General features: G+C 39.3%; 1 protein-coding gene across 1 annotated transcript; it reads right to left on the minus strand.

Moving 5' to 3' along the window:
• Positions 1-240: 240 nt before the first annotated feature.
• On the minus strand, positions 241-2,520 carry dlx2a (distal-less homeobox 2a). The gene is made up of 3 exons (XM_063887136.1): positions 2,022-2,520; positions 1,437-1,621; positions 241-1,292 (listed from the first exon to the last, which is right to left on the minus strand). Exons 1-3 carry the CDS (start codon positions 2,338-2,340, stop codon positions 969-971), a joined length of 828 nt encoding a protein of 275 aa, XP_063743206.1. The 5' UTR covers positions 2,341-2,520; the 3' UTR covers positions 241-968.
• Positions 2,521-12,717: the final 10,197 nt, after the last annotated feature.

The raw sequence follows: 12,717 nt of genomic DNA on the forward strand, positions 1-12,717 counted from the left end.
CAGCATTCACCAAGCCTATTAAGTGAAGCTTACGCTAAAAGCTATTTATATTTTACCTAACTTGCTGTACAATAGACTTGACAAAAAAAAAAACTAAAAACAATTATTATAAACAGTAAAATAGCCACAGGCCTTTTTAATTATTAGTATGCACTCTAAAAATGCAAAACCAAAAAGACAACTTTAAAATTCCTCTCATCCATGTATGCAAATGTAGGTAAAGAAACGGAGAAAAAGGTGTACACAGAAAACATTTTTATTTAAATAACGTCTGGCCATATATGGAACACTGCTAAAATAAATAAGACAAAAATACAATAAAGTGTGATACAAGTAAATCAGAGGGAAGGACAATCAGTAGCTTACGGGGGTAAATGGATTTGTACCAATAGCCTAACAAAATAAAATTTTAAAAAAGAAGAGTGAAAAGCTGTGGTAAAATATTTACAAACGTAGCTATTCAGACACTTACCCCCCAGGCCTATTTTCAAATAAACTAGTGACATAAGGAATGAATACAAAGAAAAGCTACGCTGTCTTAATCGTACAACAAAATGAGGTCATATTGAAAAAGGCACGATACAGTTAAGTTGTGCTACATTTGTGTGACAGGTTGTCCTGCGATGAATGTGTTGTTTCTGCAGAAATGGCAAAAAAGTGACGTCCGCGTAAAAGCAGGCAAGCGCCCGTACTGTGATTGCTTTGGGTAATAGTGGTTCATTCAGTCCCTCGACATAAACAAAATAAATAAATACAAAAATAACTGTAAAAATCTGTGACTACCATTTGCAAGCGTGAAAACTGGCAAGGTCCATCAGCCTTTCTGGCTCCATCAATATTTCCTAGATGCTTGCGTAAAGTTCGCAATGCTCACACACGAGGTCTGTGAAATGAAGGTATTGGCATTTTTCTTTTTTTCACCAGTATTGTCCGATTTAAACCCGATAATTGTGTTGTTTTTGTTTGCTTCAGAATATCGTCCCAGCGCTTATGGCGGAGTTGTGGTGGTGCTGGATCAGATGAGGCTGCAGATGCGTTGCAGAGTTCGTGGTTGAGTACCAGGAGTAGTTTGCCAAAAACGATGAAGGCGCAGTCGTGTTGGGAGGGCTGCTGCTCTGAGGTAAACTGGAATTGACAAGGTTCATTCTTTGAGTCTGTGGAAAGTCCCAGGCAGTAGTTGGCGGAGAATTGCAGGGGGGAGATTCGCTGGAAGCAACCATCTCCGGGGGGATTTCTCCACTTTTCCACAACTTCTTGAACTTGGAGCGGCGGTTTTGGAACCAGATTTTGACCTGAGAAGGAAATAGGATATAAGCATGAAATTGATTAATCATTATTTTTCGGCTCAAATCCCCCCAAATGTATGCATTTATTTTCATTTTGCGAATAAAGTGGTTATTTGACAGCATATGAATCCATGTCTAGGATGCACCCACCTGTGTTTGCGTAAGGCCCATTGATGCTGCCAGCTCGGCCCGTTCTGGTAGAGCCAAATACTGCGTCTTTTGAAACCTCCGTTGAAGTGCAGCCAGTTGGAAGCTGGAGTAAATGGTTCGAGGTTTCCTGACCTTCTTTGGTTTTCCATTAACCATCCGGATTTCTGGCTCACGCTGTTCTTTTTCTGAGGGAAAAATAAAATCACATGATCAGTATTGCAAGTTTCCAGTTGCATACATCTATTAAGAATTTGCACGGCCATCAGTTTGATTTAACATGTTTGTTTTCACCAGATAATAGATCTGTTTTTATTAGAGTCGTAGTACATGATAATCCAGAGGAAATTTAAGTGTGTTTAAGATTTGTGTCTAACCAAGGCTACTATTGTTTAGCATTCCTTATCAGTGTTTTAACTTAAAAATAAACAATTGTGTGTCATCATTACTGACCACAAAATAATTATATTGTCAATTATGTTATGAACATCATTCAGCTTGCTCTTTACAAACCTAAAGCAAGGTTGACCTCAACTAAAAGCATGGCATTTATTCTAAATAAAACAAAATCAAAATGTAAGGTCTTACCTGTATCGACTGGAGAAGGAGATGAGTTGGTGCCGTAGGAGCTGTATGCGCCATAAGATGAGTTGAAACCAAGGTCGTAGGACTTTGCGTTATATGGCACAGCGCTGGTGGCATTGCCGTGGTACTGGTAAGAACCCAGTTGGCCAAATGGAGATCCTGCGCAATGGCCCGGCTGCTGGCTGTTGTAATAGCTGCTGTCCGTCGCCGTGGACACAGGCAGAGTTGGGGACTCCTGCGATTTGTGCAAGCTGTGGTAATTGCTTGAGGTAATCTGGTTGGAATGCATATCTGTGTTTAAGTTCTCAAAAACTCCGGTCATCTTCCTGTCGTGGAGCAGCGTCCTAACCTATGCGCAAAAAAACCTGTAAATCGCAAAACGCTTGCAAGCTGAAAAACAAGACGCGAATCTTGGACTGATGACACCTTTTCGTGAATCGAAACGCATCCCTGTGTAAACTGGGGCAAAATCAGCGGAAGGTGTGTCCCTGTCAGAGTGGCCTGTGATTATCTGCTACGGTCGCCTGTGGGAGCGCATTTATGAGAGAGGGAGAGGGAGCGCCACTGAGGCAACCAATGAGTAAAGGCTGCACGACTGACTACTCCCCACTGCGTACACCCTCCATTATTTGTTCTGTCCGTCCCCGTTGTCTGCAGAGAGGTTTCCATCAAAGCTTCTCAAAAGAATCAGAGAACGATACCGTGACCAAACATGCAGGCCCAGCAGTTCTGAACACGGATTCAGTTGTTCACCTCTTTGCAAAATGATTGATCAGAAGCCAAAATGTGACCTCAACATACGGAGTTACATATCATGAAAAGGCACCATTAAATTGTTGACGTAAATTAGTTTTACTGACATTGAGGTTAACCTTCATTTAAATATTACTCTTGTTGGTAAAGCATCTAGATTTTGTGATGATAAATGTTAGTTATTCGTTTACATTTGAGTTAAAAAAATAAAATAATCTGAAAACATGTAACAAAATAATTAAGAACCTCAGTAATAGGCAAGGGACACTGGAGTAAGGCCAAAAGAGGGAAATAAATGTGTTGATAGAAAATGAAGCCCTGTGTGTGTGCCCTGAAGGTTGTGACTGCAGGAGAAAGCTACAGCGCCCCCAGGTGTTGGACATCTGATTTAACCTTTTTACTTTGGAGTTTAATGTTATCTACATAGAGTACACGACAGAACCATAAACCAGCTTATAAATCCACTCTTTTTAGTGTAGAGAAGTTCAAGGAGGTACAATAAAACTTGTAGTCCAAAGGTTTGTGTATGCATTTAGTTTTCCTGATGTAAAGAAGTGTATGTGATGACAGAGTTGATGAGGCGCCTCTGTGTTCAGCGCCACAAGATGGCAGCATAGTTCCTTAAAATAACAAGAGCGCGTTTTTCATAATTTGTCTGTTTGCTGTAATGCAACTGTATGTGTGTATCTCACAAACCTACAACTTCCTTTCTGTCTGTCAGAGCATCACTAAGCAGTCAAGTGTGACGGATATTCAGGGCTTAAGACAAAAACACTTTTTTAATCCAATGCCAAACCAAAACAGAAACCTTATACTATCTTTGTGAAGCTTTTCTGTCTATTAATGACAAGTTGAACTAAAATTACTTAGAGTTTTTTTTGTCCAAAGGTGTGAGGTCAAAAAAGACCAAATTCTACATTTACAATAAATCAACTGAAAAGTGTCTTCGACCCGCCCAACGCTGTAAACGGCCACATCTTCAAACTCAATTTAACAGTTTGTAACCCTGGCTTTCTTTTGTAAATAACCAGATACCTGAGATACCTTTCTCTTTAATCATTTTCTCAGGCTTAAGAAAACTATTTTACAACCCAAGAAAACATTATACAGCTGTCTTTACAATAGTTTACAAAAGACTCCTTTTTAATGTCATTGGTAAAGGGAAAAAGTATCCCTTTCGATCCATTTATTTGCACATTGTTGTCATTTTCTATTATTCGGCCTATTCTTTTAGTGAGGGAATGATAAGATCCCGTCTAGAGAGGCTTCTATCTGCTCTTTGTTTTACTGAAAGGCAGATCCTGTCCTACTATGGGCCAGAGAGGCTGCATGTCACCGCTCATTAGTCAAGCACAGTCTCTGTATTCAGCTGTCTGGCATCAGAGCCAGAAAGAGCAGAAATTCTCCAGTCAGCTTCTTTGACTCATTATTCTCATTGTTATCAATGAAAGTCATGTAAGTTTTTCTTTTTACAGTATTATTTTCTAGTTTGATACACTTATTCTTCCAAGATTAAAACAAATATATCGTTTTAACATACTTTACTGATATTGTTTAAACAGGTGAATTTAATCTACCTGGAAATTTGGCCTTTTCCCAAACCTTACACTCATGTAACTCATGTCACAGAGTAATGGTGTTCAAGTGAATAATATTAAGATATTTCGCAAGAAATATCTAAGCAGCTTCAATGTTGATTGAAAAAAGAGAATGGGTTGCCCTGGAGAGTGCACAAGTCATCACATTTTGAGATACTGGTAGGGGAGGATTTCACAACATAGTTCCACAATCTCAGAGTTCTCACAGTGTGCCAATACATCCAGAGCAGCACGGTGTGTTGACTGGGAACCATAGTTGTTATTGTACTTTGTCTTTCAGCCATGAAATACATGGTTGCTACTTAGGTTTTTGACTCATGCACAGTCGGTTGATTATATATGTTTTTCCTCTGCAGCAGAGCAGCTGGTGTATTGGATCTTCCCTGTGTTCAATGACATGAAAATGATGCCAAATGACAGGACACAGATGTAAGCGGCTTTTATCATGCATTCCAAATTCCCATTTATTTACAAGCTTCTCCTGACTTGGCTTTAGTTCAGCACACCAGCCAGACAGCTTTACATACTGTATGTACAGCTTTCTCTTTCAGTTCATACGGTGTTATAATAAAGGGTAATTTGTTAAAGTTTTCAATTTGTCAGCAAGTTAACATGCATAAGGACACTACTTGCCTAATCCTGTTCAACTATTTGGTTTGAAAAAAATATATATATTTGTGAGTAAGAACAAGTATGAACAGAGCAATGGATGCATCGAAGGTTTGCAAACAAGACATGATTTCATACTCGTATTGGAGGCATTTTTGGTACAGTATAGTACAATCCATATAATTACAATGCTGCCTCTCTAGCAACCTTGCATTACAGCCTATTCAACATTTACACACCTCAGTGTTTCCATTATTGAGAAAATATTCGCTCATAAAACACTGGCTGGTATTGACATTTTTCTTGAGAAATCAAAGTGATCGAAACAGGAAGTCACTGTAGAAGATAACAACCCTGACATTCTGAGGAGTAATTGATCTTGAGCATCTGCTATCTTGTCTTATCGTGTTGCAGAGGCTCAAAAAGCAAACAAATCTGAGATCCTTTCAATGACACCGCATGAGTTGAGGTTTCAGAAAGATGAACAGTAGAGAGCACTCAGTTTATATAAAGAAGCAGCAGCAATGCCTCACCGTGGTGACTGTGCTAACAATATGCACCAAAAACATATTATGATTTTCAATATTACAATTTGCAGAGGGGGAGGAAAACTCTTTACATATAGAACCGGTGTTACAGAAGACGTTGTCCTATTTTTGTAAGATAAACTAGATCATTAATTAATTAGAAAACCACTTAAGCTGTATCCAAACTTATTTTAAGTGCATTAATTATGGTAAGCTGGAGTATGCAAAAACACATAGAAGATATGGTATTATATTGAAGCAAATCTTTAGTACAGCTTAAGGCAGGGGTGTCCAAACTTTTTTCATTGAGGGCCACATACAGAAAAATATACAGAGCTGGGCCACTTATAGAGGTGAATATTGACTCATAAGTTAAGTTATAAGTTAGCAAAACAAATCAAATGTTGGTGAATAATGCACGATACTTTCAAATGCTTTAAGGAAAAAACTGCCTACATCCTGTCTGTCTTTGTGTTCATTTATTTTGTTGGCAGCTCATTCCTTACAACAGAAGCCTCAGATTGCTTATAATAAGAGTTAATATGAAGGTTCAATTTCAAGCTTGTTATAGAAATAAGTTATTGTTTTTTTTTTTAATCAACTAAGATTTGTTAGAAAATGTGTTAAATTCTAAATTACTAAATTTATTTGAAAATTGGGCTCATTAATATATTTGAACATATATACAGTGGTATGCAAAAGTTTGGGCACCCCTTAGGAAAACCACTGCATCAGTTTGTCACTTGCTGAGCTTTTGAAGCAGCAACTTCATTTTAACATATGTTATACCTTATGGTAACAGAAACATCTCAGTAGTGAAATAACTTTTATTGGTCAAACAGAAACATGTTTATGTGCATTCAAACAAAAATAGGCATGTGCATAAATTTGGGCACCCCTAAGAAATAATAACATTAATATTTAGTATTGCCTCCTTTTGCTGCAATAACGGCCTGTAGACGCCTCCTGTAGCCACAGACAAGTCCCTTAAGCCTGGCAGGTGGTATTTTGGCCCATTCTTCCACACAAAACGTCTCCAGTTCAGCCAGGTTTCTTGGCCTCCGTGCATGGACAGCCTTCTTCAAATAAATCCATACATTTTCAATGATGTTAAGGTCTGGGGACTGGGATGGCCATTCCAGAACATTGTACCTGTGCTTCTGCATGAATTCCTTGGTGGATTTTGATCGGTGCTTAGGATCATTGTCCTGCTGAAAAATCCAACCCCGGCGTAGCTTCAACTTTGTGACTGACTCTAGAACATTCTTGTCAAGAATCTCCTGGTACTGTAAGGAATTCATGTGGCCCTCAACTTTAACAAGTTTTCCAGTACCTGTGCTAGCCACACAGCCCCATAACATGATAGATCCTCCACCAAATTTTACAGTGGGCAACAAGTTCTTTTCATTGAATGCAGTGTGTTTTTTTCGCCATGCATACCTGTTCATGTTATGACCAAATAACTCAATCTTGGTCTCATCTGACCACAGTATTTTGTTCCAAAATGCTTCTGGCTTGTCCAGATGTGCTTTTGCATACCTCATGCGACTCTTCTTGTGATTAACACTCAGGAAAGGCTTTTTGCACATCACCCTTCCAATGAGCTCTTCCTGGTGCAAAGTACGCTGGATTGTGGAACGGTGAACAACTACACCATCAGCAGCCAGATGTTGTTGTAGTTCTCTGGAGGTGGTCTGTGGCTTCTCTGTGACCATTTTCACCATCCTTCGCCTGTGCCTTTCCCCTATTTTTGTCGGCCTACCACATCTTTCCTTCACACGGACTGTTCCTGTGGCCTTCCATTTCACAACTACGTTTCTGACTGTGGAGACAGACAGTTTAAACCTGTCAGATAATTTTTTGTACCCTTCTCCTAATTTATAATGTTGGATTATCTTAGCTTTCAGGTCAGTGGAGAGTTGTTTTGAGGTCCCCATCTTGCCACTCCCTAAGAAAGAACCTAGGCCAGGCACAGCCAGCTATTACCTATGTTAAATAGCCTTTTTCATGATTGGTTCCACCTGTCTTTGTAATTGAAGGTCTAATGAGCTAATCAAAGCAATTTTGTGCAGCAACCTGTCAGCTATAAATCCGTACAGGTGTTGAAATGAATGCTATTTATAAGGGTGCCCAAACTTTTGCACATCCCATTTTTTGCATTTTATTTTATTATAATAAAACTATGTAATGCTACCCTAAGAATTTTGGTCTGGAAAACACTAAAACGTCTACATCTTTGTAGGAAAACAAATGTTGTTGCTGTGATCTTCTATTATAAAGGAAAAGCAAATTGTCATGAAATCTCAGAGGGGTGCCCAAACTTTTGCATACCACTGTATTTGAGAAGTAAAATATAAGACAAGCAAACGTTTCATTTGTGGGCCATATTGCATTATACTTTTAGAATTTTGCTGAGGGCCGATTCAAAATTGCCTGCAGGCCGCATTTGGCCCCCGGGCCATAGTTTGGACACCCCTGGCTTAAGCTTACTTACTTCAAATACATAATTTATACTCTAAGTGATACCTTTATTGGGTACACCTTTACAATCAATACAAATGTTCTGCTTTAAATACTAAGTGTATTTCTTTACTCCGTCATCCAAGTGTTCAGTTAGCACTGAGGTCATAGTGAGTGGTGGTATTGGATTGCATTGCATTGTGTGATGCTCCTTATATTATGCTCCACTCATGTACCACCCCTCAGTACAACAGCCCCTAAAATTATGACCTCAATAATAAAAATATAATTGAATTAAAAGCATTTTGTGACACCAAATGAAAAAAAAACCTTCATTCTAAAGAAATGAGGTTTTGTTGCAAAGTTGGGTTGAATTGCAATTGCTCATTACTTGTGTGCAAAAGACTGTAAAAAGAGACATACTATTGGTATATCAATGAATATATATAGTGATAAACTGGGCATATTACATGGATGTGAGGTGTTTTTCATGATGTACTGTACTCTGGGTCAGCAGCCTGGGCAGTAATGGCCCTGTGGTGTTTAATGCGTGCAGGTTTCTAGCTCAGTGAGTGATTTGGCTGTTGTTGGATTCTCTTCACTGATCTCCTGCTGGGTCTATTGGAGCATTCATCACCCTGGCAACTCGCCCTTTTAGTCAAATCACATTACTGCAAGTTTTTCAGCTTTGGCTTAAAAGTGTAAATACCTCACTGAAAAGCCTCCAAACAATTCATGGTAACAGTAGGAGGGTTCATCCATTGTTTCCAAACTGTTTTTGTTAGCATAAGCCCAAGATACAGACTCAGCTAATACCAGTGTTCCACCTGATGCTCATGTTGCAAACATGGAAATGGTTTGCCAAGTGTTTCTTGACCTCTACATCTGAAAGGTTGAACCTGTGATGGGTGGCTGCGGAGATGAGTGGGTTGAAGTTGGAAACCCTCAGCGTAGTGTTCCTGATTGAACATGTGTTTCCTAAGAATTAGTCATGGAGGCTTTTCCTCTGTGGAGAAGTTATTTTTAACAACAAAAGCATTAATGACGAGCCCGGCCAGACGAAAACAATTGAAAGGAAGTGTTCTGTTTAGAGCGCTTAACAGATGTAAGGTTAAAGTTTGACGCTCTACAACCGGACAATATGTTCTGTATGATAGTGAATCATATTTTACAGTCTTTAATCTACTTAAAAAATGGAAAGCAACATTGTCTCTATTGCGGATGCTGTATAAAAAACCCTAAATCTAATCTTTAGATGGTTTTTAAAATGTTATTTAAAGGATTGCACCTTAATAACCTCAGCATTATACAATACATCCACAATCTCCTGTGCTTGTATACATATATGACACTGCTTATTGCTTCATGTAAATTACCACTTGGTGGTGAAAGATGGTGTTGATGATTCTCACAAAAAAGGACGCTCTATCTCATGTAAATTCCCTGCCTGCTCTATGTCATGTCATCACGATAATACACCCTTGAGGCCTAGAGGGAATTCCTTCGCACTTACGCAAAAATGGGTTTGCACTTTTCCGGGATAACAAAGGAATCCTCAGAAATCCCTGTGTCATCTGCACGGCCGGCCTGAGAAAGAATTCAGAGAGGTCTGCGAGGTCCTGCTCCCTTTATTGTTGATTCAGCGGCACACACCCCCACCCAGCACCCATAAATGGAGGCAGCCCTTTGTGCGAGGGGAGTGGAGCAGATTTACTGCGGATGGTCTCCCTACAAAGGACCACGGCACTGTCACAACAGGACCAGGATCAGCTGCTCCCTCTTTCACACAGTATGATTTAATGCCATGCTTCACACAGCCACTGATGCAGACACAACTTCTGCAGTCACAACCCAGAGCAGGGAGAGGCCCCTCTGCCACATTTCTGGACAAAGCCAAGACTAAGATGACTTAATTTACTTTTGTGTACTCTAATTCCAGTCTTACTATCGTGCTGCAAATCCATAGAACAGATTTTCACTCAACGTTGATAGTGGCCAAAATATAGTCAGCAAGATGATAGTACATGCCTCTGTAGTGCTGTATAAATGTTATCGTCGGGAGGGTTTGAGCAATTACTTCAGTCTCTCAGAAGTCCTTTTTTTACTGTGCAAAGTGGTCATATGGTTCCTTGGCTCATCAACCCCAAAAGAAACAATGCCTTGGGCCAAATGGCATTTTCATCTTTCCAATAACTTCTGGGTTTGGTTTCCTCCACGAGTCTTTGCTATAATGACTTCATTACTGTGAAACAGGAGGAGTCGGCCCTTCTGTCTTTTCAGGGTTTGAGTTTCAGAGCGTTTTAAACATTCAGCATAAAGATGATAAATGAGGGGAATTTACCATCAACACTGATAGAGCTCTTAGTAACTCTACCAGGCGGAGAACTTAAATCCTAAAATCTGATAAATCTGCATGAAATCTCATCAATTTGTCATGCCTCTTTGTGCTGTATAAATGTCATTATCAATTAAACTGGGCCAGATTTGAAGTATTACAGACGTCCTCCATTTACAGTAACAACATCCATCTGTTTGCATTGTATTGGTTATATGCCAATGACAACTGTGCATTTTGGGCATGTTTCCCTGCCTCTCTCATAACTTTCGGGTTTAGTTTCCTCCACCAGTCACTGTAATGTCGACTTCATCATAGTGAAATGTGAGAAACTGGCCCTTCTGTCTCACCAGATTTAGACTTTCTGAGTTTATTTAATATAATAATTTGAGCATGAACGTTGCAAATCGATGAAATCCAACTATCAACGATAAATTAAATACCCGTTTACATCAAACTGAATCTGATCAAACGTGCGTTAACATTTGAAAGTTGATTACAATACTTAGAACATATAGAACAGACTCTCCTGGACTGAAGCGAATGACCGTATACCAAGTATTCTAGTGTTATAACTTTTATTTATAACTTTTCTGCAAATATAATGTGGAAAAAACAATTGGACACATTATCTCAATATACAACACCACATTATGTTGAAAAATAAATGCCCTGGGGAGACGCTTTCCATAACTAAAAAGCCTTTGACATTTTAAAAACTATTTTAAAAAATGACATTGCCTCCCCTGACACTTTGAATCAAATGAGGTAGCCATTGATGTTGATTACACCTATTTCTGCCAATAATCAAACCTGTTGATGGGGACTGATTCTTCTTCCACAAATGAAACTTAATACCTTCACCAGTGATTTAACCAGGGGGCCACACAGACCTCTCTCAAGTCATCGTTCATTTTTTTCTAACAAAAGTGCAGCTAACCTGTGAAGAAAGACCCCGTCACCTTCAGGGGTCCACCTGTTCGACCTGCACCATCTCTCCGGTTTCTCTATTCCCACTGACCCGAGACAATAAGAGGCCGGGCGGCTCGGGTTACACAACCACCCGGGGCCAAAGTGGACATGAAAGTGCTGTGTGTGTGGTTGGGAGGAACCAGGTAAAGGCATTTACACACCTTTTTATTCAAAGGGAGACGAAATCCGACCAAACTCAAGTAGCTTATCAAGGAATTTATTTAGAGCTATCAATAGAAAGTAGTAGGGCCAACAGGGATTTATAGTGTTGCAAGCATAAATGTATGCAAATTAAATAATCTTTTCCTATAAGAATTAATATAAATGCAATGTATTAGGTTGTGCCATAGCATCCAAGGTATGATGTGTATCTGTCCATATAAAAGCATGATTTTGTTTTGCTCATAAAAATTGCCTGTGGACTATCCAGAATAATGATGCAATCAGTGTTAAGTATTGTCTAATTAATATTTAATTAGGTTTAGAGATATTATTTCAGTTGATCGAAACACTTTTCATTATAATACAAACCAATTACTGGGTGAATACGAAGGAATACAAAGCATGACTGTGTTCATGTACTCCAGGCTTCAAATCATGTTTGTTAGCTGCAGATTTAAAACACTACAACTTAAAATGTAATGATTAAAGATTAAGAACTAGCTCTGGATTCAGGATACTGCACAGTACTTGATGTACAATGTGATGTGGACTTATGATAGGAATTCATACAAGTTATACAACAGCAATACACAGCGCTTAAACTGACAGAAAGAGAGAAGCCTGGTTGTATGAATGAGGGTAAACATATTTTTATTAATGAAATAATTCCTTTCCATTAATGAGAAACCAGTAAGGCGGACGAGAAACATCAGTGAAGAAGCTTGTGAGGTTTTGAGGCAGATGCATCTGCCACCAAACCCACAGCAACAGAGATGCCATTCACATATCTCACATCTCCCGAGTCATTTGCTGCAATTAGGAATGTGGTTAAGACCCAAACGCACCCCCTTTGCCACTGCCTTCCAACACACACCCATACAGAAACACACTTACCAACTTGAACAATGCCCACATTGTGTTGTGTTCTGCTGAGGGATTGTGGCCCAGGCCGGTTCAAACTTCACACCAGCATCAAACAGGGGCAGATACATTGATAAAAGTGAGCGGGTGATACAAAGAAGCTGTTTTATGTTTCCTGCAGGTTGATTATATCAAAGCTGTCGGCTCATATCACTGCTGCTGGTGGGTGGAAACATTAAACCTATTAAATGCCAGTTTTTCAAGAACTACGAAGAGGATAAGGAGTTTGTGGTGCTGTTTGTGAAAGATTTTAAAACCCGGGATGAACACAACACCGTCAAAAAGATGAGCTTCTGAAATTAAATCTGTATTAAATCAGATCCCTTACATGTGTTTCATGAACACAAAACCACAAAACCTTT

The sequence above is a fragment of the Eleginops maclovinus genome, chromosome 7 (assembly GCF_036324505.1).
Source record: "Eleginops maclovinus isolate JMC-PN-2008 ecotype Puerto Natales chromosome 7, JC_Emac_rtc_rv5, whole genome shotgun sequence".
NCBI lineage: Eukaryota > Metazoa > Chordata > Actinopteri > Perciformes > Eleginopidae > Eleginops > Eleginops maclovinus.

Bases quoted from the DNA above. Each gene is read 5' to 3' on its own strand.
- dlx2a (XM_063887136.1), bottom strand. From the start codon at position 2,340: ATGACCGGAGTTTTTGAGAACTTAAACACAGATATGCATTCCAACCAG. The intron at 1,622-2,021 runs GTAAGACCTTAC...TTTTTCCCTCAG, and splicing joins TCCTTCTCCAGTCGATACAG to AAAAAGAACAGCGTGAGCCA. The intron at 1,293-1,436 runs GTGGGTGCATCC...TTTCCTTCTCAG, and splicing joins TGGGCCTTACGCAAACACAG to GTCAAAATCTGGTTCCAAAA.